This window comes from Mucor mucedo (genome assembly GCF_025094135.1).
Source record: "Mucor mucedo strain NRRL 3635 chromosome Unknown EV154scaffold_61, whole genome shotgun sequence".
Classification (NCBI taxonomy): Eukaryota; Fungi; Mucoromycota; class Mucoromycetes; order Mucorales; family Mucoraceae; genus Mucor; species Mucor mucedo.
In genome coordinates this window covers 183,225-209,948 of record NW_026252345.1, presented here as the reverse complement: position 1 = coordinate 209,948, position 26,724 = coordinate 183,225, and the positions used below count along the sequence as shown (strand labels likewise).

General features: G+C 36.0%; 7 protein-coding genes across 7 annotated transcripts; 2 read left to right on the top strand and 5 right to left on the bottom strand.

Moving 5' to 3' along the window:
• Positions 1-93: 93 nt before the first annotated feature.
• EV154DRAFT_466363 (glucoamylase glam) lies at positions 94-2,318 on the bottom strand. Its single transcript, XM_051597732.1, has 6 exons — positions 2,142-2,318; positions 1,897-2,073; positions 1,341-1,825; positions 1,175-1,284; positions 1,046-1,106; positions 94-978 (listed from the first exon to the last, which is right to left on the bottom strand). Exons 1-6 carry the CDS (start codon positions 2,304-2,306, stop codon positions 180-182), a joined length of 1,797 nt encoding a protein of 598 aa, XP_051456470.1. The 5' UTR covers positions 2,307-2,318; the 3' UTR covers positions 94-179.
• Positions 2,319-7,201: 4,883 nt separating this feature from the next.
• Positions 7,202-9,004, bottom strand: EV154DRAFT_512778 (uncharacterized protein). Its single transcript, XM_051601961.1, has one exon. It carries the CDS (start codon positions 8,998-9,000, stop codon positions 7,249-7,251), a length of 1,752 nt encoding a protein of 583 aa, XP_051456469.1. The 5' UTR covers positions 9,001-9,004; the 3' UTR covers positions 7,202-7,248.
• Positions 9,005-9,172: 168 nt separating this feature from the next.
• Positions 9,173-10,922, bottom strand: EV154DRAFT_482614 (uncharacterized protein; the record flags this gene model as incomplete). Its single annotated transcript, XM_051598511.1, has 6 exons — positions 9,173-9,310; positions 9,435-9,545; positions 9,853-9,963; positions 10,271-10,381; positions 10,689-10,799; positions 10,884-10,922. The coding sequence occupies 6 exons, from the start codon at positions 10,920-10,922 to the stop codon at positions 9,173-9,175; spliced, it is 621 nt and encodes a 206-aa protein (XP_051456468.1).
• A 510-nt stretch (positions 10,923-11,432) lies between these two features.
• On the bottom strand, positions 11,433-12,538 carry EV154DRAFT_482613 (uncharacterized protein; the record flags this gene model as incomplete). Its single annotated transcript, XM_051598510.1, has 4 exons — positions 11,433-11,833; positions 11,902-12,187; positions 12,242-12,383; positions 12,453-12,538. 4 exons carry the CDS (start codon positions 12,536-12,538, stop codon positions 11,433-11,435), a joined length of 915 nt encoding a protein of 304 aa, XP_051456467.1.
• A 35-nt stretch (positions 12,539-12,573) lies between these two features.
• Positions 12,574-14,511, bottom strand: EV154DRAFT_564831 (uncharacterized protein; the record flags this gene model as incomplete). Its single annotated transcript, XM_051605866.1, has 5 exons — positions 12,574-12,602; positions 12,668-12,972; positions 13,608-13,682; positions 13,724-13,779; positions 14,101-14,511. The coding sequence occupies 5 exons, from the start codon at positions 14,509-14,511 to the stop codon at positions 12,574-12,576; spliced, it is 876 nt and encodes a 291-aa protein (XP_051456466.1).
• Positions 14,512-21,382: 6,871 nt separating this feature from the next.
• Positions 21,383-22,758, top strand: EV154DRAFT_265075 (uncharacterized protein). The gene is made up of 6 exons (XM_051594674.1): positions 21,383-21,732; positions 21,793-21,920; positions 21,984-22,149; positions 22,209-22,312; positions 22,374-22,505; positions 22,589-22,758. Coding segments are annotated over exons 1-6 (699 nt in total). The 5' UTR covers positions 21,383-21,564; the 3' UTR covers positions 22,590-22,758.
• On the top strand, positions 22,615-23,081 carry EV154DRAFT_422841 (uncharacterized protein; the record flags this gene model as incomplete). The annotated part of the gene is made up of 2 exons (XM_051596107.1): positions 22,615-22,828; positions 22,891-23,081. Coding segments are annotated over 2 exons (405 nt in total), but the record flags the coding sequence as incomplete, so codon positions are not given.
• Positions 23,082-26,724: the final 3,643 nt, after the last annotated feature.

Below are 26,724 nucleotides of genomic sequence, written 5' to 3'. Positions count from 1 at the left end.
CCCCCTCGTCGGAAAACGCTTTAAAATAGCTACAAGAAAAGTAGAACAATGAACTATTAAAGTTAAAGTGTGTTTAATACAGTAAGACTAACTGCAGTTATGTTTTTATTAATATGAATTGGAAGAGAGATATGGATAAGAAGTTTTTTTTTTTTTTTTGCGCTTTATCAAAAAAATGATTAAGCGGCAGGAACACCGGCCTTTGCACGAGCAGCAGAGATAAGAGCAGCATGAGACCAAGTCAAATCTCTAGCACCAGTGGGAGAACCATTGTTGCGGTTATATTGTTCAGGCATAGAACCGTTTGTAAGAGCATAGTACTTAACAGTAGCTAAAAAGTTATCAGCAGCAAGGGCAACATTTTGGGTCATGGTTCTGAAAGCGGGAGTGTCGACAGTATAAACAGTACCTACAGCGGCGGCACTATCGAATTTCTTGAAGAAGCTCAAACTGATTGAAGTAACTTTGACACTTCCAGCAAGGGTCCATTCTTTGATAGCACGGTAGTAAAGCTCGGCATAAGCACTAGTGGCCAAGTACCAAGGGTTACCTTGTCCGTTTCCATTACCATTGTAAGTATCTTCGGGGTAACGACCGATAGCAGTACCGCGTCCACCACCATTGGTGTTAACGGTATACAAGGAAGCAAACTTGCTTTCAACAGCAACGGCAGTGGCAAGAATTTTATCAGAACCAGGAGTGTAGAAACCATCTTGGACACTACCACTGTTAGCAGCAATTAAAGTAGCGGAATCGAAACCGGCTTTGGAAACACCACCAGTGACACTTTGACTAACGGTAACATAGTTGTTAGAAGAGTTCCAGAATGTGTCAATCTTGGTCTTAATGGCATTGGCAGCGTTTGTGTAGGTTGAAGCACGAGTAGAATCACCATTACGAGAAGCAAAGTTAGCACCGCGAATCAAACCCTTACGCATGACCATTAAGGTATAAAAGTGGACACCGTTGACTTCCTCCCTGATTAATTTTGTTTTGTTATTGGTCTCATAGTTCTTTTTCCTTTTATCTAGTGTATAGCACTTACCATAAATCGAAACAACCGTTAGACCAGGTACTAACAACATAATCCAAATCCTTGAAAATAGCTAATAATTAAAAGCATATGTTAGTCGACTAGTAGGTGAAATGTGTATAGTTTGAAAAATTATCTTACCAGGCTTGAGTGTACCAGTAACGTAAGCAGCATCGGCAGTCTGCTTAAGATAACTATCAGCAATCAAGATAAATGAGGAGGCACGTTCAGCAGGACCATCATTTTGAGGTCTACATAATATGCGTTAGCTCAGTGAAAAATGGACATAAAAACTTTAAGTTTTTACCTTCCCCAAGCGCCAGTATAACTGGAACCATCGGGATTAAACTTGGGCTCACCCAGACAGTTACATGCGGTAGATGTACTTTGAGCATTAATAGAGTAGGTGACATAATCTTTAAGAAGCTTGACAATGGTTGTATTACCAGTGAGAGTGGTGTTGTAATCATTAGCCATTACATAAGAGACTAAAGCAGAATCACGAGTCCAAGAGTAGTAGTAGTCAGGGTTGGCTGTGGATAAAGAGGCAGCAATAAATCCAGCAGCAGCTCCAGAAGGATTAATGTTGCGGAGCATAGCAAATCGACTGACGCTTTCTTGATTCTTAATCCAATCTGTAATAACAGAGTCACCGGATGGGAAAGAAGTAGAGGTAGAAGTAGGGGGGATGGTGGTGCTTGTAGGGGGAGCACTAGTGGTAGGAGTAGATCCGCTTACTTGATAGTTGGCAGAGCCGTTGTTGTCATAATAAGTAACACCGTTGACAACATACTTTTTTTTTGTATTTAATTAGTGGTCGTGCTCTTGACTGCATATAAATTGCATAATTTAAATGAACTTACCTTGACGTAAAATTGCTTAATACCGCTGACAGAACCAGAGAAAGTCCAGTACTCGTAGTTGGAACCGCTAATACTTTCACTGAAAGCAGCAGCAACAACATTACCGTTGTTATTCCAGTTATCAGAGGCATCGGAGTAAATAACACTAACTGTCTTTGTATAAGCAATGTTTTTGATCTACAAAAAAAAGGGGGGGTCAACGCATTGTTTATGATAGATTATCAATGAAAGGGGGAAACACTTACATAGATTTTACCAGAAAAGGTTGAACCAGAATAATCGTAAGATTGAACCTTGACCTCCGAACTGGGAGGACTAGTGGAAACTACAGTGGCAGCAACAAAGTTGACAGAAAGGCAGGCTAAGACCAAGAGAGCAGGCTTCTTGAACAAGCTATTCAAAAGTCTCATTGAAAAAAAAAAGGAAAGAACTAGAGTAAAGAAGAAGAAAAATAAAAAAATAGCTTTCAATGTACCTTATTATATAGGTTTTTTTTTAGAGAGGGACAGAGTTTACATAGACAGTATATGTGATTTGTGTACTGTCGGTATAACTTTAATTCCTAAAACACCTGAATATCATACGGTATTTGCATTATAGATTTACAAATCCCAAATTAAATTTCCCTAATCCATACACAGGGAAATCAGTACACACTCATTTTTATAAAATTGCCTTCCCGCCTTCTAACCAGCTGTTTTTCTTTTTTTTTACCCAAGTACAAAAATAATGTCGATTAAATGTCACAGGTCACACAAATTGACAATTGCATGAGTGGGGGATAAGATTGATCGAATTATATGACATAGATAGATCGCGGTCCTTTCTCAATTTCATTTTCTGGTGCGACCATGAAACATTCACAACAGGCCATCCCGCTTTTTCCAAGCTTTATTCCAAAATAAAAAGTGGCTAGTCGTACGAAAAAAAAATACATTTCAATTAAGTTTAAAAGCCTGTGCAACAGAAAGTGTTTTGACCCAAGCATTCGATCTATTGACTTCTTAACCATCGTCTTGCCTCTACATACATAAAGAAGATATACTTTTGATTTTATAATAGATCACAATTCAATACTTAAACCCTTTTCGCCTCATTAAATATTCCCATATATGATACTTTAAATTGACGGCATCTCCGATGTTAAAATTATAGGTAATTATTGAGTCAATACAACAATATATGGTTTGCTATTGGTCGGACTCGTAGCACTTTCATCTTGGCGGTTATTTTCTAAAACTTTAACAAAAGCTAAATGTATTGTTTTTAACATCCATCTGTAAAGATTGCATATACATTTAAGTTTTACACCTGGTTTCTGTTTTTTTCATCGAACTAAAAAAGTAATCTGAAGTTTAGCTATTCGTTTTGTAAACAAACAATTGATCTCTTGTCATTTGATATACATCTGTTTGTTTTTTTTTTGACAGGAGCACGTATCAGTAGAAATTGTATGAGACTGAAAAATACATAGATAGCAATTTTAAATTCACGTTTACTTTCTTTTCCCACTAATTAAACGTATAAAAATGAGGTATTCTGGCGGAATAAAAATTTGAACTGACAAATGTCTAAAAAATGACCACAAAATTCATTTTATTGTGAAAATTGTTTTGGGGAAGTTGATACCTTTACCAAATAAAAGTGATATCAGCTAAAGCAATAGTGCAATTCAGAAATCCACATTGTTTTGTTAATGCAATTTATCATACATATAATACGAGATCAGAACATTTATACTAATAAATGACGTGATGCTGCTTATGCTCGTTAATATGCGGAATACCGCTGATGCGCCATTCCTGCTCCATTCAGCCATGATGCCTAACAGTAGCTGATTGAAAAGCTGCAGAAAGGAGGCATGGCAAAGTATGTGTTCTATCAAGTAGACTCCTTTAACATTACTCTTTATTTATCGTCAGCAATGCTCCCCAGTTGTCCCATAGTTTAAAACGAAGCTTCTTAGGTATATTATCTGTTGGTTGTACCAAAACAGGATTTCAATCGTACCAATTTAGAGTGAAATACTGGGATGTCTAACTTAATGCGGGTTGTTAAATTTATGACATTAAAAAAAGCGTATTGGTGCTACTTTTCAAAGAGTCAAATAATCCTAAATTGGGAAATGACATTTTTTTTTATAAGTGAGGGCCTGGGCCAGTGTCTTTTCTGACCCCACATGTATGAAGTAATTATCATGCAGTTCCAATGAAAAAGTGACCATAATGGTATACAGCTGGAAAACGGGTAAGGATAAGCACGTTAAGTAGTTATACAATTTTACCAGCGGTCCAGTTTTTTTTTCAGTTACATCTTTAGGGTAGGTATAAGCCAGTGGACTTTGCACAGCGTTAGTTGGTAAGATGATGCGCATACATTGCCGATAAAATAAAATGTGGCATTATTATTATGCCATTCCAGTAATGCAGATGAATGTTTTCACAAATTCATCACATAAATGTAACATATATAAAAATCCAGCGTTCCCGGCCAATGTTTGTTTTATGCCAAAGGTCCGCGGGTTTTACAAGTCTATTGCAATTAAAATAACCGCTTTTGGAACATGTGTATTTCTTTCATACAATTCATGACACTTTTTCTCTAGATGCTATATACAGTGAATGAAATGAAAGAAGAAATGAAAACTTGACTGTAAGCAAATGTTCCAATGGACATTTTTTAATTCACAAATTCAGTTAGAAAGAGCAGGTATCAGCATTTGTATGCAGGTGAAGTGATATTTCATCATTGATATTTCATGGTCACGCTACAACGATAGGCCCACTTGAGTTCCTGATAGTATCTTAGGGAAGATGATGCTGTAAAAATGTAACGAAACACGTCGAGAGATAACTCCAATAAAAACTTTTACGACCGTGACGCGATCGAATTTAAGATCAGTAGGTCAAAACGTAGTGCAAGTCTCATATTATTATTATTTTTTTTTTTTTTTGTACTCAAAAGAAAAAAAGAACACAACATTGTGAGATCCCAAGTAAACATTCTGCAGGACTGGAATAAAATGTACGACTTGCTTGTTGTCCCGTAATTTTTAAGTCTTGCGGGAATTCAGTTTTTACAAATGAAAAATCAAACGGCGCTCTTAAAAAAGTATTCAAACGCATTGACTTTACTTTAACTTTATATAATTACGTCAGATTACCATTTCGTTGTTATGGGGGGATACATAATAATTTTAACAGATCATATACTAGTCAAAAGTACTTTCAAGAAGACCGGTTTTTCCAAAAATATACGTTTGCCATGTTTAGAGTAACCTGAGTGGTGTGGAAATGAATTTGTTCACCAATTCGTGATACCCATGTGAGATGCACGTATGTAACATATGCTCTTTCACTACAGGACCAGCTTGACACATTCCCCCACATTTTTATTTGCTGTACATTATTTAATTTTTAATTGTTTTTAACGAAAATAACTAATGCAAATAAAAAATATGTAAAGCTATCTCTTTGAGTTATTAACCCTGATAAGAAGAGAGAACCTTCTAACCTGCTATTCAAATATAAAGGGTAATTATGACACCGTTTTTTTGGTGTAAAAAATATTTAGGGACACCGGATTGTTTATTTTTTTGAACCACAAAATATTTTCAATGACACAGTCTTTTACTTATCCAGAAAATCTCACATTGACTTAAATGACTAAACAAGACATCCACGATGTTGAAGTGCTAATTTAAGCACTTTCTAGAGATCAGTAGTGATCTTAAGATTAACGATGGCTTCGAGTAAACGCTTAGAAATGAACGAATTTGACTGGGACTACATCAATGTCGTAGAGGATGCAGCAGAAGATGACGAGGAGAACTACCAGACTGGCAGCAGTAAAACTGTCGTAAGTACGAAGAAGGCTTTTAAAAAGGAGTTCCCTGGATTCAAAACATTCGCTGAAAAGCAATCGGCTGAGTATGAAATCCAAGAGTTTTATGAGTGTCAAAACTTACCTTTTGGGACGCTCAGAAGCGATAAAGTGTATTTGAAACTGGTATATAAGCATTTTAGAGAATACCGCACCACTAGAGGCGAAGAAAGTACGGATGGATCAATCTATTTTGATTCAAAAAATAGAAATAGAAGGCAGTAATGATGGGGAGGGTGCCTTAAAAGACCCAATCGTAAGACACGTAAGGTTGGATGTATGGCTTTTATCCAAATCAAATTGGATACGAAAGACAAGGACAATTGCTGGTTTGTGAACAAGACTTGTTTTAACCACATGCACCCCGCCAACAACAACTGCCAGATGTGCCATGTCAATATAAAATTGGAAGCTGATAATCCAAAATTTTCAATCAAGATGAGGCGAAGCGGAAGCACTTCCAGTGCAGTTTTGGAGATAAGGAAGTGGATATGAAAAGTAGAATGTGGCATTATTTGTTATCTAGTTTATTTTAAATAAAGACATATTATACGCGTACTTTAGAACAATTTACAAAAGTCATTGGCATTACATAATTTCTTTCAAAATAAACAGTTTTGTTTGTAGAGGTTGAATACAAGAGACGTTTGCAACCAATCTTACGAATATTCAACCGCAATTCTGTAAATATGGCAGTATTTTCATCGGACTTTTATAGGAAGCCTTGAAACAACAAATCAACATGTTGGATGTTTGACTAACGCAGATAGTATAATACAATCCATTTGATTTATTCACCATCATGGCATTGAGAAAGAGCGTAAGCTATCTAAATGTGCTGTAATCGACGCTACTGGTAAAACAAATTCACACAAAGATGGTGTTATTGAGCTTTGTTGTTGCTGCTTTGTGTTCTATTGAAAGACTTAAGCAGCTGACTACCGTTCCTATTGCCGGCTACTGGATGGACAAGTGAAACGGAGTAGCAATCATAATCCCTCAATTTAATATCACATCATCTCGGCCAAACAAGTGCATGAAAGTAGTGCCAACTTTTAATCAACATACATATAATTATCACACACCGTACTTCCACTGCCAATTCGAGATTTTATAAATGGGCTTACTGCTTTATAAAAATACGTACTTATACAGTGTTTCGCGTTTAAAAATATAAAAAATTTGGTGGTAAAACTTATGAATGATCAGTAAAATTTTGATATCATCAATACAAATGTTACGAAAAAAAAAGGTGGCTTTTTGATATTTAGTGAGTTGGTAAGATTTTATTTACCCTACTAAAGTGTCGTTTCCAGCAAATGGCGGTCTATGACTAGTTTATCTATCGAAATGACAAGAAAACACATAAAACATAGTGTCGTATGTATTTTTGCAGAAAAAGAAAGGTAATAGCTAAAAAACATAAAATAGACCTAATTCTTTTATTTCAATATAAAATCTTTACGCAAACTAAGCATCTTCTTGCTCCATTACTTTTCTTGTCCTTTTACTTGTTGGTGTGAAAAAAGGAGTTATGTGTGACTTATGAGCTGGTGATCTTGGCGGGCTATCGATTGGTCTAAAAGGCGCGCTGATGCCTGACACAATATACTTTCTTTTTTCTTTGTAAACTGCCAACTTGATTTCATTGCTTAACTTTACTAAACTATCTCTCCAAAAGCAAAGATATTGCAGGGTGCTTCTAAAGTCATTCAGCTCCATGATATTTTTCGGTATATACAGATCCTTAACAAAATAAGACACCATAACGTCTTTAAATTGGAAAACGTGCACCATGTAACCTTCCCTTCCTCTCCAGTCCATGTATAAAGTATCACTCGATTGCTTTCTGATGTTGCTGATATTGTTTAAAATACTGATGTTTGTTCTAATATTTTTTGACTGTTGTTTTTTGAAGGTACTATCATTTGCATCTTGTGATTTAAATTCTATGGAGCACAACTCGATAGCTACATCATCGTAATTCGTTTTTGTTAATAAATCAATCTTCCGTCCATTATCCTCAATTTCATTTAGAGTTTGTATCCGTTGAGTATCCTTAGAAACCCTTTCACCATCATATACGGTAATATCTTCATCTTCGAGGAGTATATCTAAGATGTCGGCAAACTTTCGTTGGTACGTCATTTCAGCGTAATTATTATGCTTGGCATCCTCTATTTTCCATTTTTTAAAGTTGTGCACAACTTCTTGAACTATCCGTAGTAACTTATAATGTTCCGATTTTTTGTTTTTTTCCTTGTATTTTTTTTCGTCTAAATGGCCCAATAAATTACAATCGTCCTTATCAAATTGAAACTGTAATAATTCACCAAAGATTTCATCGATAGCAGACACATTGAAAGATGGTTGACGAGACTTCATTTCATCGCACGCTTGGAGAATTTCATCGTAGAATGGTGCTGGGATAAATCGGGCGTATAAATTCACATGATCAGGATCCAATAAGTTGACTGTTTGAGAAAGACATAATTTTAACAATTCAGTTTCATTTACATCCAAATCTTTTTGAGACACTAAGCTGGCAGCTTCATTTAATAGAATGAATGGCAACGTTGGATAATTAGAGAGTGGGATAATTACAACTGGAAAGATTTTGTTTTTCAGCAATCTTTGTTGTGCGTGTGTTGTCAAAATACTTGTATAGAAATTAAATGCTTTATCATAATCCAACATATTGATGCTTTCCTTTCCTTTTCCATTGTCTTCACCATCATCTCTGTCTTCTTCTTTTTCCCCTTCTTCATCTCCTTCTTCTTGTTCTCCTCCTTCTTTTTCTCCATCACCTTTCTTTTCCTCCTCTTTTTCTTCGCCATCAGATTCATTTTTGTCACCTTGGTGTACGAAATCACTTAGATTTGACTGAGCACTAGAAGCATAGTTTCCCAAAGTAGCAACTGAGGTGACAGTGTATTGATGATTTGCCTTTCTAAGCGCTGAGTAAATCTCAAAGATTTCATTAAAAATAACACTCGCAGTTTTGGGTGCATTGACAATTTTTATGGTTGATCTTTGTTGTGCGGCTACGCGATTGTATATATTAACCCAATATCGCATTAAGGTTATAGCATTAGAGGCCAGCATCTTGGAGGAGTGGTTGACTATGTCATCTTTCTTTCTTTTTGAGAACTGATCGAACGTTGGTTTTTTAGTGTACTTGAAGTACAACGAGACGAGTTTTTCTTCTTCGGAATAGTTCATGACTACATCGTTAAAAAAAAAATTTTCTCCAAAAAAAAAAAAAAATGTTTTTTATTAAAGTCTGCAAGCCGAAACGCTAATATAATTGGCCCGGAGAATTGAGTACGTCATTGACATTTTTTATAGCTCAGCTTGTCCAATACAGCTATTTTTTTTTTCTCTAATGATTAACTCAGTAGTATTGTAGGAATCGCTTGATTAGACCAAAGGCTATCAAGGGTAGTAGACCAAAGGCTACGTCCTTAGTGAAATTATAGTTGACTGTGGGATGAGTGTCTCCTGTCTTAAGATTATAAAAGTAGCGTAGATACTAATGAGCAGTATTTAGGATTTATGAAGGTATATTTGTTTTTTGACTATGTTTGCCTATACACTATTAAATTAAATCAACTTTATACCGAGTAACTTTAGCTTTGTTTTTTAAACTCGATCACCTGATAGCTACGTAGGAATCGCTTGATTAGACCAAAGGCTATCAAGGGTAGTAGACCAACGGCTACGTCCTTAGTGAAATTATAGTTGACTGTGGGATGAGTGTCTCCTGTCTTAAGATTATAAAAGTAGCGTAGTAGTTATCAGATGCGTTTGCCTTAGTAGTATCGTAGGAATCGCTTGATTAGACCAAAGGCTATCAAGGGTAGTAGACCAAAGGCTACGTCCTTAGTGAAATTATAGTTGACTGTGGGATGAGTGTCTCCTGTCTTAAGATTATAAAAGTAGCGTAGATACTAATGAGCAGTATTTAGGATTTATGAAGGTATATTTGTTTTTTGACTATGTTTGCCTATACACTATTAAATTAAATCAAATTTATACCGAGTAACTTTAGCTTTGTTTTTTAAACTCGATCACCTGATAGCTACGTAGGAATCGCTTGATTAGACCAAAGGCTATCAAGGGTAGTAGACCAACGGCTACGTCCTTAGTGAAATTATAGTTGACTGTGGGATGAGTGTCTCCTGTCTTAAGATTATAAAAGTAGCGTAGTAGTTATCAGATGCGTTTGCCTTAGTAGTATCGTAGGAATCGCTTGATTAGACCAAAGGCTATCAAGGGTAGTAGACCAAAGGCTACGTCCTTAGTGAAATTATAGTTGACTGTGGGATGAGTGTCTCCTGTCTTAAGATTATAAAAGTAGCGTAGATACTAATGAGCAGTATTTAGGATTTATGAAGGTATATTTGTTTTTTGACTATGTTTGCCTATACACTATTAAATTAAATCAAATTTATACCGAGTAACTTTAGCTTTGTTTTTTAAACTCGATCACCTGATAGCTACGTAGGAATCGCTTGATTAGACCAAAGGCTATCAAGGGTAGTAGACCAACGGCTACGTCCTTAGTGAAATTATAGTTGACTGTGGGATGAGTGTCTCCTGTCTTAAGATTATAAAAGTAGCGTAGTAGTTATCAGATGCGTTTGCCTTAGTAGTATCGTAGGAATCGCTTGATTAGACCAAAGGCTATCAAGGGTAGTAGACCAAAGGCTACGTCCTTAGTGAAATTATAGTTGACTGTGGGATGAGTGTCTCCTGTCTTAAGATTATAAAAGTAGCGTAGATACTAATGAGCAGTATTTAGGATTTATGAAGGTATATTTGTTTTTTGATTATGTTTGCCTATACACTATTAAATTAAATCAACTTTATACCGAGTAACTTTAGCTTTGTTTTTTAAACTCGATCACCTGATAGCTACGTAGGAATCGCTTGATTAGACCAAAGGCTATCAAGGGTAGTAGACCAACGGCTACGTCCTTAGTGAAATTATAGTTGACTGTGGGATGAGTGTCTCCTGTCTTAAGATTATAAAAGTAGCGTAGTAGTTATCAGATGCGTTTGCAAAAACCTTGTGTTATCTTTTGAACTGAAAATAAAATGACCCCTTGCTTCAATGTAAGCAGGTATTCGACTGTTGTCATGTATTCTTACATTGCCCATCACAACTTAATATCTTTTTAATCCTTCTTTATTCATTACATCTAAGATATTCTTCAAGAAGATAAGAGTATGATCTGTATTAGTTCCTTTTTCTGTTTTTACAGTCTTGGATGTTCCAGGAACTTTTATTTTCTTATATACACCCGATTTATCTTGGATATGTCGATAATACCAGCATTACTTATACACCCCATGATAGTAATGCTTGAACCATTTTGAGTTGGGACCTTAACCTTGGCAGGTTTATTTTTAGGGGCCCAAGCTTCTCAAGTATCAAAACGGCAAAGCAGTCTTCTATTTCTACCAACTCATCTACATATACACATATTGCCTAAAAGATTGACAATGAGAACGATAGAGGTAAACATGTATTATTCAAGTCGGTAAAGTAAGTGATATTATTTGTGTAGGTAGGTATTAAAGAAAACTGATAAATAAGGTATTATAATACGTCTATTTGTAAAAAAGGGTGGTGGAGTTTTTTTTCTTTTTTACATCGATCTCCGACTTTCTGTAGTGGTTGAGACGTGAGCAGCTGTCGACAATGTTCTTTTAGGTGCCGGCCCTTGTTGTTGTTTTACGCCCACAACACCACCTCCCATAGATGCGCTCTGAGTATTTGTTGTGGTTTTACGTCGCATGATATTCGAGAATTTTCCATTTGTCTTTTTTTTGGACACCATGGCAGGCGTGGCATCTTTACTTTGAACATGTAATCTCTGAGCGTGACCCACAATACAACTAATCAAATCATTGTAAGTCTCTGCATCCATCTTTAATTGTTCTCGCTGATCTAATAAATGGTCGAGATAATCCGCTGCCTGTCTTTGAAGTCTACTGAGTTCTAGCACCATAGCATTCAATTTTACATCTGGGAACACACGGATAGTTTCTAGAGAAAATCCCCGGGTATTTCATTAAAAAACCATACTCTTTATAACTCTCTTAGTAAAGACATACCTTCTGTCAGTTCACAATAGGCTCTGGCAATATCAATATCCAGTTCCATTTCTTGGTCTGCTTCCTTTTTAGCTTCTTTGGCATGTTCATCCATTTTGCTCGTGACAACTCTTAATCCACCTGTGGCAGATGCAGATCGTAAATGTGTTTGAGAACCGTCGGGAGAAGAAGGTAAAGAAGTGGTGGATGAATTGACCAGACGCTTTCCGTCTACTGTCTGCCTCTTTTTGGTTGTATTAATATGACCTGGTGATCCTAATGGTGAGTGTAGACTTGAAGGTGATTTCTATATAAACCGGGGTAAATAAAAAATGCTGGTATACTTAGTACGTGCAATTACCTCCTCTGCACTAAAAGTGACACCAAGTGCATTAAGGTAGGCTTTGTTTGTTTCCGATCTTGTCCATTGAAATTGTCCCACTGCACCTGTCACTGGATTATAGAATACGGTATCACGCGAGAGTTTAATCCATAAATCACGACTATAGGTTAAGATCAGTAAGCACTCCTGTACATATATATAATCCCTTTCCCTCTTTCTTTTTATTTACCTGCATGGAGTATTTAAAATATCTTTGGGGTTATCCATTTGCTCTACGGGCGATGATATCACATGCGAAGTTTCTTCGCCCCACATGTTGCTGAGATAATTTTCGATAAAGTGGGATCATTTCATGAGGTCTTTCTTCTAGCACTTGGACCTGTACAAAAGAAAGAAAAAACAAATGAGGACATGCTCGGGAAAAGTTCATTTAGTTTCTTTTACATAAAGCTCTGCTTCGGTCGGTGCTTTTGGAGTTACTGGAGGTGGAGGTGGAGTAGGCTCGAAAATCATCAAAGTCGCCAAACTCGTCATCATCCACTGCATCGGCAAAATCATCATCAAACTCGCCAAAGTCATCAAATTCATCTTGTTGTGCTTCATCAAAGTGTAATACTTCCTTGGTAGGTTCGGGTTCGTCGGTGAAGGTGGTGCTTGAGGAATCGAGGGTGGGTGAATCCACTTCTTCTTTAAGACTTCTGGCTGTGCAGGTTCTACATTGACTTGTAAGGACATTCTGTGATTTTACACTATTTTAAAAAAAATATACAACAAAAATGCAAACACACAAAAAGGGAAATACATGAAAAAAAAAATAACTGCCTGAGTACCAAAACGTGACGTTTTCGAATTGCATTGTACTTGAATTTATAATTTCTTAGACCTGTGTGATTACAAATTTAGATGGTGTTCTTATTGTTTTGAATCAATTGTAATTTGTTTTGAGACGATTTATAATTTTATTTGAGACGAAGTGTAACTTTTTTTTTCTGAGATGATAAAGTTTGTAAAGAAATGGCTTGGTATACGAAGCTTGTATGCTTGGAGGTCTGCTTCAAGTGCTTCAACATAAAAAGCTTCAAAAGTAAGAGGTTAGTATCATGCTATATAGTCATGGTACATTTTGTTTGAACTTACGGCCTTTGAAGTAGCAATCTTGATCTTTCCACACAAATCAGTCTTGCCTAAATTACTGGTGAGCCACCTGCCAGCTGCCTATCCTGCTCCCTTACACCAGTATCAGCCAGTCATCAAGTTGTCATGTACTTAAAAATAATACGTGGAGTGGCTGTCACGAGATATATTCCACTTTATCATCGTCAACATTGCTCGAATCTTATTCACGAAAGTGAGAAGTTAGTATCATGCTATCTAGTCATGGTACATTTCGTTTAAACTAACAGCCTTTGGAGTAGCACTCTTCTTGATCTTTTCACACAAAGCAGTCTTGCCTGAAATACTGGAGTCGCCAACTATCAGTTGTCTATCCTGCTCCCTTACACCAGTATCAGGCTGTTATCAAGCTCTTCCTTATTGGTAACAGTTTCAGAAGGTAGCTATTATAAAGATTGACCAAAATTGCAATTGAAAAGGCTAATAGGAGTCAACAAAAGAACTTTTTACTGAAATACATACGCCATCCAGTACTCTCTGCACTCCACAAAGGTTGATTTGCGTTTAAAAATCAAGATTTTCTAAAATAGAAATCAAACTTTTTATTTGACCTCAATCAAATTTTTCATTCCTTTGAGAAAGTAAGCTAGCAGCTTTATCCAATAGGGCGAATGGCGTTGTTGGGTAATCAGAAAGTGGGATATTTATATCTGAAAAGATTTTGTTTTTCAGCAATCTTTGTTGTGCGTGTGTTGTCAAAATACTTGTGTAGAAATTAAATGCTTTATCAGCGTTGTCTTCATCATCATCTCTGTCATCTTCTTTTTCCTCTTCTTTTTCTCTTCTTCTTCTCTTTCTTCTTCTTCTTCTCCTTCTCCTTTCTTTTCCTCCTCTTTTTCTTCACCATCAGGTTCATTGTTGTCATCTTGGTGTACGAAATCACTTATATTTAACTGAGCACTAGAAGCATAGTTTCCCAAAGTAACAATTGAGTTGACAGTGTATTGATGATTTGCGTTTCTAAACGCTGAGTAAATCTCAAATATTTCATTAGAAATAACACTCGCAGTTTTGGGTGCATTGACAATTTTTATGGTTGATCTTTGGTGTGTGGCTACGCGATTGTATATATTAACCCAATATCGCATTAAGGTTACAGCATTAGAGGCCAGCATCTTTGATGAGTGGTTGACTATTTCATCTTTCTTTTTTTTGCAGAACTGATCAAACGTTGGTTTTTTAGTATACTTGAGGTACAACGAGACAATTTTTCTTCTTCAGAACAGTTCATGACTACAGTGTTGGAAATGCCATCGCATTAGAGTTATAGCGTCAGAAGCCAGCATCTTCGGTGAATGATTGACTATTTCATCTTTCTTCTTTTTACAGAACTGATCAAAGGTTGGTTTTTTAGCATACTTGAAGTACAAAGAGACGATTTTTCCTTCTTCAGAACAGTTCATGTCTACATTATTGGAAATGCTAGACCTCAGTATTTTTTTCAAACGTATTTTTTTTATACCACTTACATCAATTCTGGTCAAAAAACAGCAGCCATTTACAGTAAAACTCCTGTTATTCACAGGGAGGTCACCCTCCTATAGCAAAGACTCGCCGCAGCCCCGATATATCTTTTTCGATTTAGCGTCTTTTCAAAGAAACAAGTGTCCTTACTAACTTACCCTTTTACATTATCGGTTACTTTCAGACGATAGAAGAAGTTTTTTAAGGGAAAAGAAAAGGGGAGGAATAAAGTGTGTGAACTAGCTTTATTTATAGGCTGATAAACAAGCTTATGTCAGGTTGATTTAATTGATTGTTTCATCATCCATAATGTTTGGGCCTTTACTTAAAATAGAAACATTGGCAAAAACCCCCAAACAAATCGGAACTTGGTAGTTGTATATCTGCGTTCCAGTAGTAGCTTGTAATGACAGTGAAGCAGATTTTATGGAAAACAGAAATCGATCATCCTATGGTATGTCAATCGACGGACGGTACGCTTATAGTCAAGCCAAATCTAGCCAATAAAAGTGCTAGGAATAGTGTAAGGAGCAAATAGCATTGCTCGAAATAATATGCGCGAAATAGTGTAACTGGGTTTGAAAAGTGTTTTTTCCTTTTTTCTGTGACTTTTGTTTGTCCCCGCGTGTGAATTTTTGACACTTATAAATTGATCTGTTTTTCAAAATAAGCATCTAATCTGTACCAGAATACATATATCATATAATTTTAAGTAAGGAATATCAATTGATTGATAGTTGTCGTTCAATAGACACATTGCTTTCAAATAGTCTAAACTCCAAAGTAGATGTCAAATATTTCTCTCAAGAAAAAAGAACGTCCATACGGCTCTAAAAGTAAACCTGGGTCCAAAGCACCTGGTCCTAATCCGGCTCATCTAGTCAATCAACCCCGTTTAAGCTTTTCAAATGTCACTTCAACACAAGCCGAGAGCAGTAATTCTGAATTAGAAAATTTATCAATTTTACAAGATACATTGGTGATTCAACAATCTCAAGCAACACATACTAATGATGATATTGCAGAAAACAATGAAGAGGTAAAAATTTAACATAAACAATGCCGTGATTTTTGCGACTGACACGTATCCTTGAAAAAGCATATTAGTACAACATCATCTCAAAGCATTGCCACGAGTGAAGATAACAGAAATATTGGCTTAAACATTGCTGACGAGTTATTACCAGATCAATGATTTTTAAAATATTTAGCATGCTGATTGTATACGTAAATTAGAACATTAATCAAGCTGCTGGTGTGGATCTTGATGTCGATCATGCCGAAGATAGTGACGATATTGATGAAACTCAACTTCTTGATGAGCTCACAGAGGAGCAATTTAATGCTCTTGAAAACAGTATTTCTAATATTCCTGAAAATGGATGTCTTGATAATTATCTTGGAGGCATACAGGACAATCTTAAAGGTGGAAATGTACCAAGCCAATACATCAATGGCACATTTTGGATCAGCCCTCCAAGCGTTTCTTTTTTTTTAAAGCAAAAAATCAATCCCGAGCTGCTTTACCGCCCAAGAGTATTTGTATGGCTCCCTCAGTTTTTGAAAAAGACTCCTTTGCACTGTCCAACATGCGCAAAACCACTGCTAGCAAAAGAGTGGGTCCAAAAAACAAAGGCTCGAAGAATAATTGATCTGGATGAGTAAGTTACATAATTGGTTTGAGACTATAGAATGCATACTAACAATAAACATTTCAGCTGTTTCTATCTTTTGAGTGTTCGACTTAAATGTACAAATAAATCAACCGTTCATACATTTATGGGATATACATCTTCAGTTATTAGACAATTACCACCAAGGGTTCAGGCTGATTTCCCTGCTGTGCTTACCCATCGTTCTGGCTTTTCAAAGCAATTAGTAAGGCTCCTACGCACACAATTTCAAAATGCTGCCGGCCCTCATCAAATGCACCAAATATTACGAACAAATCATACAGAAAAATTCGATTCCATTCAATTCCAGTACTATGATGCTTAAAAAGATAAGCTTAATGAACAAAAGATGGCTAAAAAGCTGGTAGGAAATATTTCTACAGCTACAACATACCCGGAGTTCTCGACGTTTAATGTTAGAAATGGATACAACGGATATGTACCTTCAGCCAATTACATAAGTTATGCGTATTGCTCAATCATAGATGATCTCGGGTCTTATATGAATCACCACACGTCACTTTTGAATGGAATAGTTTAAAAACGAAACCATTCTTTTAAGGTATGCACACATCAGAATTCATATCCAAACAACACAAGCCAGCAATTAATTTTTTTTTAGATTATAAAACATGTGGCCAAAATCAATGGGGTGTCAACATTTTCATGTCTGTATACCCTCTTGAACGAATACGAAGAAATTCGCCCACACTTACTTGCACCTACAAAGTCATTGGAACACTTAGCCCCATCTTTCAATAACATGATGGAGAGTTATAAAAAGTATGGCTTTAAAATGCCAGAGCTTTTTTACACGGACAATGTTCTTGGTGATCGGTTGTTCTTGGAATCGACAATACAAACTTCTCTTCTAAAAGACGTTATTCATAAAAATTCAACTTTGACAGAACAAGTCGATTTAAACAGCCCATTCAAAATTAACCCCATAGCCAGATTGCCAGATAACATAACGGTATCAATTTTAAAACTACTATGGACATCAACCAATCATGCCAAAAACTTCTTGATGAATGTTTACAACAGGGTACCATTGCCATTAGATTTGACTGCGAATGGGCTGTAAGAGGTAAAAGATCAGCAATTTCCATCAGTGAGCAGTCTGGTTTGAAGTTCGTTCCTGTTGCTTAGGTGCAAATCGCTTACGGTAATTCTGTCTACTTGATGAGAAAATTTGATCAAGATCCTCACTGATACTCAAATAGCCAAAATCGGAAAAAACGTCAGCGATGATCTAACAAGATTCCGCTATATTGGTCTCCAACAATGCCCTGGTCAACTGGAACTTGGTACCTTTTGCAAAGATAAGGATCTCATTGAAAGAGGAAATACATCTTTGGCCGACATATGCGGGCTTGTTCTGAAGGTGCAGTTACCCAAGGCAAATTTTGTTCCTTGTGGTAATTGGGAAGCCCCAATCCTTTCAGAAGAGCAAATTGATTATGCAGCTTTGGATGCTTGGGTGTCATGCGAAATTTATACCAGATACAAAGATATGCCCACAATTCATCAGAAAGTAACTGTCAACACAACAGCCGGTTCTTTTGTTGCAATTCATATAGACAAATCTGCCTCGTCTTCTGTTGCTGGTTACGGCTATATATGCAATGATGATACTCCTCCTACAAATAATACCCATGAAACAATTCATACCAACAGTGCACTTATTGTAAAAGTTGTGAAGATAACTATTCCTGGATACCCTTTGGAGTGTTACAATGAGGGTCTGACCTTAGGTGATTTCCATGATATACCCTTCACTGTTTATATCGAATGCAAATATCTGTTTACAGCTTCAGAAAGAGTGCATTATTTAGTTTCTGATACTTCTAATACCCCAATCATACAAATACCACCCATTAGCAGCGATACCACTTCTTCACCAATCAATACCAATAAGAATTCTGTCGACTCCCGTGTTTTAAAGGATGGATTTCATATTATGGACATGATTAAAATTAATAAGTCTCATGGAATTCAAAAAGACTTCATGCGTCGTTTCCGTGACATCATGTATGTATGTGACCAAGAGGATAAAGCTTTAGTAGAAAGTTATCTTGAAAGTATTTGTACGGACTGGAAGACACGGATGTTGGTAAACCTTGCTTGGATATTTGAACGTGTAAGAAGACATATACCCCCAGCCGAAGAATTATACCCCGCCTTAAAATTCCTTTTTGAAAGTTACAATCCTCTTAGGTGTGAGCATTCCGGCCTTAAACTCTTTAATGCCGCAGCTGTTGCCATGTCCTTGCATGTTTTGGATTCGGTCAATCAAGGGCATGTCTCAGACGTTGTTAATGGGCCTCCATTATATATCGAAAAAGGCTTGGACAAAAACAATCTCATGACATATAAATGCTCCAGACGAACAAGCTCAGTTGAAGGAGCATGCCATATGAATATTGTTCGAAGGTTTGCTTCTTACAATGCATCAGCTAGATTGATTGACTCAATTTTAGCCGATTACCGGTTATATCATAATCTCAATGTAAGTATTAAATGATTTAACAAATATTTCATAAACTGAAAGTTATTCAACATCATAGATTGGGTCAATTAAAAAGCATCAAGGCCATTATAGTCCTTGGCTTGTACTGGCCATAAATTTATTAAGAACTGAAGTAGGTCGCGATACCGTTATGAATTATACCTGTGAACGTTATGGGAGTTACTTGAATTTTGAAACTTCTGGTGTCGTCGATATACCCAGAACATTTGGCAACTCAATTGGTATTAGACCTACCGAATCTCTTGCTCTAAAAAAAGGTTAAAATAACAAAAGGCCGGATGACAGAACTTGCTTCTTTGCCTGTGGTAGAGCTTCCTAAAATTGGTTTTTCCGCTAACAGGTTCAAATACAAATATCTATCGAATTGTCAAGGCACCTTGTATGCTGTAACTGCTGTTCATACAAAGGAAGAAGTATGCCTTTTGAAACTCTAATTAATACCTAAGGCCAAGAGAGTACATCTTTTTACCAACCTTTTGATTCGAAAAAAACCGAATTTCGAGCTTTTCGCTTTAACATGGAACTCTAAAGATTGCCAACATGATACTAATACTTATCACAAGACACCAGGACATTTAACATCATATTTTAACATTTTAGAAGACAGAAAAAAAAAAACAAAAAAACTGTTCTCAAAAATATAGAAATATCATAAAGTGTTCGAGTACTTGCTGAATCCCCATCCAGGTTTATAAAATCAACGCTTTTCTTAGAGACAGCCAAAGTGCACGTAGTCGCAACGTAAGATCTATGGTTTGGATGTTCTGTAGACATGGGAACAAGGATATACAATCAAAAACAATGTAAAAATTACAAATAAATGTACATCAAACGATTTATACTTATTTTGACAATTCTATTGTCACTCTTTCGCCTTTGACCTCATTTGAATTAAATTTTACGCAGAAATATTAATCTAAAGTCCAAACGAGAAGCTGAAAGTTAGCTTTAAAATACATATACTGGTTTAAATTATGTTAATTGTGATAAATGTGTATATATTTTAAGTTATTAAGTTCTATTGACCTCTTGATATCTATTAAAGTATCATAATCCCAACATTACAACTACGTGCACTCTGGCTGTCCCTAAGAGACCTGTAATATCAATACCTACATTACCCAAACGAATACCCCCATAGAGCAACATTTTCCACTTGGTACAATCAACCCACTGTCACCTCAATTACAGATGATACGCCCTGCATATCATTCCAGACATATTCCGGGCGCCACCCCTCTTACAACACCACTTTCACGCCACGTTACAGCTGAAGTAATCAATCTATCAAATGACAGGAAACGAAAAAGAGTATGTGTGGTATGTATGGTAGATAATTGTCCTGGAAGCTCCAAAAGTTCTCTGTGCAGTAAAAAATGCAGACGATTTAGACAAGAAAGCTGTACAGGTAGACACGTTATACAACCAAAAACTGGGAAGAAAGATTTTGTACAGCTTTTGCCTTGTTTAAATTTATAAATGTAGCTGATAATGTATGCTGGAATTGCTACCCGTCATTATTGGCTACAAACCCATATCACTATTATCTAATAACAAATAAATCATAATCTTTCCCTTAAATCACTGCAATAAATCTCGTAGAAAACAAATAGAACTTTACACGTAAAAAAATTAGGCAAACCCTTATGAACTAAATGAAATCAGATGAATTAAATGAACTAGCCCAACTATGGTTACAAGGCCTTTTTTTTTTAAAAAAATCAATCACGTGATCTAAAAAAGTCGTCGTATGTAGAAATAAAAAAAAGACTTTGCCAAAAAATAGGAAATGTCTAGAACTCCGTATTTTTTTCAAACGTATTTTTTCAAACGTATTTTTTCAAACGTGATGGTCTACACGTCGATTGACATGCCATATCATCTAAACTTCATTGGATGATCGTTTTCTGTTTTCCATAAAATCTGCTTTACTGTCATTACAAGCTGCTACTGGAATGCAGATAGACAATTACCAAGCTCTGACTTGCTTGGGAGGTTTTTGCAACTGTTTCTATTTTAAGTAAAGGCTCAAACATTATGGATGATAAAATAGACAAATGAAATCATCCTGACATAAGCTTGTTTATCAATAAATAAAGCTGGTTCACACACTTTGTTCTTCTCCTTTTCTTTTTCCTTAACATACTTCTTTTATCGTATGAAAGTAACCGATCACATAAAAAGGTTAGTTTAGTAGTGACTCTTGTTTCTTTGAAAAGAAGCTAAATCGAAAAAGATATATAATTGTGATATTGCGGCTGCGGCTAGTCTTTGCAATAGGAGGGCGACCTCCTAGGCAGAGTTCTTGAGTTTTTGGAACTCACGAACCGTGAATAGCTGGGATTGGACTGTAAATAGGTGCAATCATACTGGTCTGCTGGTCTTCTGGCCAGAATTCCTGTAAGTGGTACAAAAAAAATACGTTTGAAAAAAATACGGAGGTCTAGACATTTCCAAAAAATACATACGTTACAACGTTCTTCTTTTTAATTCTAAAAACCATGACAAAGAAATATCAAAGTGATGATCTTGATCGTGTTATACGCGAGGAACAAAATGAACTTTCTACTGCACTTATTCGTGTCTCGTCTGCGTTGGCGAAAGAAAGGATACATGAGCAGTTAACAAGTAGTTCAAAAAGAAGAGCTTCTGCTTTAGATGACGGAGAGGTAATGGGCTTAACTACTTAAAGTCGGTATGTACTCTTGTTGACATCTTTTTTTAAATAGAGGATCGAAGACGACGGTTTATATATTGGTTCTTGTGAAGAATCTGTCGGAACCTTGATCAAGAAAGCAGCCCTTAACTCATACAATGATTATCATAACCTGGACTATGACGAGAAATCCATTGTTGCGTAAGTTGAATAAAAATTGTTGCACATGAGATATTTCAGTTCTCTAACAGTAGCATCTATTAGTTTAGGTCTCAATTCTATCATCGACTTGTCTCATTTTTCTGCTCCTCAAAAACGCCTTTTTTCCGATGGTGACTGGAATGTCTTGCGCAGTAAATATACCACGCGCTTCTCTCCTGGGATCGACTTGAACCACAAGTTAAAATCAAAAATTGCTGAGATTGAAATTGTTTGTATTACTGAGACCAAGCTAAACAGTTCAATGCTTTAACAACAATTTATAAATAGGCCAGTAAACAAGAAATTGAAAAAGGCAGATTTCTCTCAAACCACAAAGAATCAAAAGCGAAAAGTAAAGTTGATTCCGATATCTTTAGCATTTATTCTCAATAGTAAGTTGTGCTATACTTAATACTGCAGTGCCATCGATTCTTATTCGTTTAATTTCTCTAGCCTTGAATTGATGGAATTTCAATCCTACGTATTCAGCAAAGATATCGACACCACTGAAACAGACGCTGTTGTAAAGATTTGGTCTCCGATGCTTGAAAGATTATTTAGAAGAACAGAATTGAGAACAAAGTGGTACGTAAAAATATAGCTGTTTATCCCTAAACATATCTACTATAACAAATTACTTAGGGGGGAAACGGTCGGTGATTCTGGAGATAGCTCAGATAATCTAGGCTTCAAAGTCGATTTAAGAGTGGTTAAGGATACACTTTCGAGAAGAAAGAAGGAAGCCGATAAGGCTAACTGTGAAATTTCGAGAATTGACCCTGGACTTGTAAAAATTACAAGCGATAGAACAAAGTTGTTAGTTGAGTCAAAAGCTGTATTAGATAAAATTGCTAAAGAAGACCCAAGAAGAGCGAAAGACATCTTAGTCCCTGCCTTACAGCTTACCGGTAATGTATTATTTTTTAAGGAGTGGAAAATTCTTTTCTCTAACTCGTAGTACTTTTTTTAGGCAATCATGCCACGCTCTATTCACTCAGTCTTGCCGCTAATGGACTTTATTTTGGTGTAAAAGAGGCGTCCGCTTATGTGCCTAACTTCATCTCTAATATGAACAACTTCAGAGACGTAATTCTTTTGCTATTTAAGTTCAAAGTAAGTACAAGAAGGGCACATTATATGATAAAATATTCTAACAAATAGGAAAGGCTGCTACTACGAATCTTCTGGCCTTCGGATTAAAAGGAGGTGATGATGGTGGTGGTAACAACAACAACAGCGACAACAATAGCAGCAATAACAGTAGCAATAACAACAACAACATCGGCGTCAATAGCAGCAGCAGCAGCAGCAGCAGCAGCAGCAGCAGAAGCAGAAGCAATAGCAGCAGCAGTAGCGTTAACAACAACAGCAATAACAACAGCAATAACAACAGCAACAACTGCGCTTCATGGGTCAGAGACACATGGATTCCCCCAAATAGTCAAAGAAAAACCAGGTTACCAAGCATTCCTACTTTGCTATATTTTTCCGATATGAATACCCGAACATAAGTTTTCGTCTCTCCTGTCTTCCTCCTTTAGCTATCTTATTATTATCACAATCCAACGTGTCATACCCACCAAAATATCCTCAGTAAATAATCTGTATCATTATATGTCATACCCATCAAAATATCCGCAGTAAATAATCTGTTTCACTATATCTAAATAGCTATTGCTTTTACGTAATAAATAAAGTTTAATTAATGCCAGTGTAACTTTACTCTTGAACAATTACAGTTTGGTTTAAACTCGTCTATTTTTTTATTTTTTCATCGAAACAAACACTTCTATGCATCAGAAGGAATAATGTTAGTTTATTAAACAATGTTATAAATGAGGTAATTCTCTTATTTAGTGAGTGGATTACCACAGATGTGTTAAATAGTTCCATGGTTTTCTTGAAAAAATCAAAGCAAATTTACAACTTCTTTTTTAAAGGGCCGCTCGAAAATTCCACGTAAAAGTATAGAATTATTCGTGACTCTGATGGACGGTTCAAAAAACATAATGAATGAAGTACCAGAGGGTCTCATTAAATATTTTCATTTCCTCAAGAAATATTTTCTCATTCGAAGAAAGAAAAATCTTGCTCAAAAAAATTATATTTCGTTATTGGCTGATTAAATTGATGTGAAAAAATAATGAGAATGAGATATAGTGAATGAAACCCCATACTGTATCAAGCCTGAACCGAGTTGGTGGTACGTCTCTACTAACTGAGACAATATTAGTTTATCATTAGTAATGATATTGTATTCAGTTATACCGTATCTGACCCACACTGAAAGATACTTAGCAGGAATATCGTTTGAAGCTTAGATAAGTAACTTCAAGTGTTTTGGTATCTTGTAACTTTGATGTTTGACTCGAGGTCGAAAAGATTCATTACTTGTTTCATAGCGCTGGCTATCTTGTCTGCTTCTATATCCATAGCCTCAACTCCGATCTCATCATATATGTTTCTTCCATGGGTGTCTTCATTTACGTATATTAATCTTAACATCTTATAATAAGAATCTGTGAGCCGTTTATTCATCTTACATATAAGCACACAGATATAAGAAATCTGCCAATTATTGTTTCAGCGAGTAGGGTCTTGCATATATTTGTCACTTATTATGGTCTCTGGGATGTGCAACCTCAATAAAGATGGATAAATAAACAAAACATTTAACGAAATAGATTTATTTATTCGCAAAAAAAAAAAAAGAAAAAAAAAATCAACAATCCAAGTGGTTATAATATGTTAGAGAAAAATCATTGACAAGAAATATTCAAAAACGTGCCTAGCCCGCCTGCCCTTTTTTCATTGACTGGAGAATTCCTAGATGTATTCAAATGATGACAGCTATACATTTTTTATCATGCAAACCGGTATCCAGAGTCAATACCGCTCTCTTCTACTTAACTGCAAAGTATACTAAAGAGAATCAGCACAGAATACATCCATGTTGGTTGCAGTAGGAGTCATCTTTCATATATGTGACGGATAGGTTATACCCTACACATTCTCAACCTCTCTGCTAGGTTACCAGTCGCAGATATTACTGGAAAAGATGAGCCCAGAGAAACATATATACCACAAGACCAACATATGTACCACATAACCAACTATAAGATTTGTAGAGGTGAGTTGAAGTAATAACAATATAGCTAACTAATATATTTAGATTACTTGCCTTTTTCATTGACTAGAGAATTCCTAGATGTATTCAAATGATGACAGCTATACATTTTTTATCATGCAAACCGGTATCCAGAGTCAATACCGCTCTCTTCTACTTAACTGCAAAGTATACTAAAGAGTATCATCACAGAATACATCCATGTTGGTAGCAGTAGGAGTCATCTTTCATATATGTGACGGATAGGTTATACCCTACACATTCTCAACCTCTCTGCTAGGTTACCAGTCGCAGATATTACTGGAAAAGATGAGCCCAAAGAAACGTATACACCACAAGACTAATTATAAGATTTGTAGAGCTGAGTTGAAGTAATAATAATATAGCTAATCAATATATTTAGATTACTTGCCTTTTTCATTAACTAGAGAATTATTAGATGTATTCAAATGATGACAGCTATACATTTTTTATCATGCAAACCGGTATCCAGAGTCAATACCGCTCTCTTCTACTTAACTGCAAAGTATACTAAAGAGAATCAGCACAGAATACATCCATGTTGGTTGCAGTAGGAGTCATCTTTCATATATGTGACGGATAGGTTATACCCTACACATTCTCAACCTCTCTGCTAGGTTACCAGTCGCAGATATTACTGGAAAAGATGAGCCCAGAGAAACATATATACCACAAGACCAACATATGTACCACATAACCAACTATAAGATTTGTAGAGGTGAGTTGAAGTAATAACAATATAGCTAACCAATATATTTAGATTACTTGCCTTTTTCATTGACTAGAGAATTCCTAGATGTATTCAAATGATGACAGCTATACATTTTTTATCATGCAAACCGGTATCCAGAGTCAATACCGCTCTCTTCTACTTAACTGCAAAGTATACTAAAGAGAATCAGCACAGAATACATCCATGTTGGTTGCAGTAAGAGTCATCTTTCATATATGTGACGGATAGGTTATACCCTACACATTCTCAACCTCTCTGCTAGGTTACCAGTCGCAGATATTACTGGAAAAGATGAGCCCAAAGAAACATATACACCACAAGACTAACTATAAGATTTGTAGAGGTGAGTTGAAGTAATAACAATATAGCTAACCAATATATTTAGATTACTTGCCTTTTTCATTGACTAGAGAATTCCTAGATGTATTCAAATGATGACAGCTATACATTTTTTATCATGCAAACCGGTATCCAGAGTCAATACCGCTCTCTTCTACTTAACTGCAAAGTATACTAAAGAGAATCAGCACAGAATACATCCATGTTGGTTGCAGTAAGAGTCATCTTTCATATATGTGACGGATAGGTTATACCCTACACATTCTCAACCTCTCTGCTAGGTTACCAGTCGCAGATATTACTGGAAAAGATGAGCCCAAAGAAACATATACACCACAAGACTAATTATAAGATTTGTAGAGCTGAGTTGAAGTAATAATAATATAGCTAATCAATATATTTAGATTACTTGCCTTTTTCATTAACTAGAGAATTATTAGATGTATTCAAATGATGACAGCTATACATTTTTTATCATGCAAACCGGTATCCAGAGTCAATACCGCTCTCTTCTACTTAACTGCAAAGTATACTAAAGAGAATCAGCACAGAATACATCCATGTTGGTTGCAGTAGGAGTCATC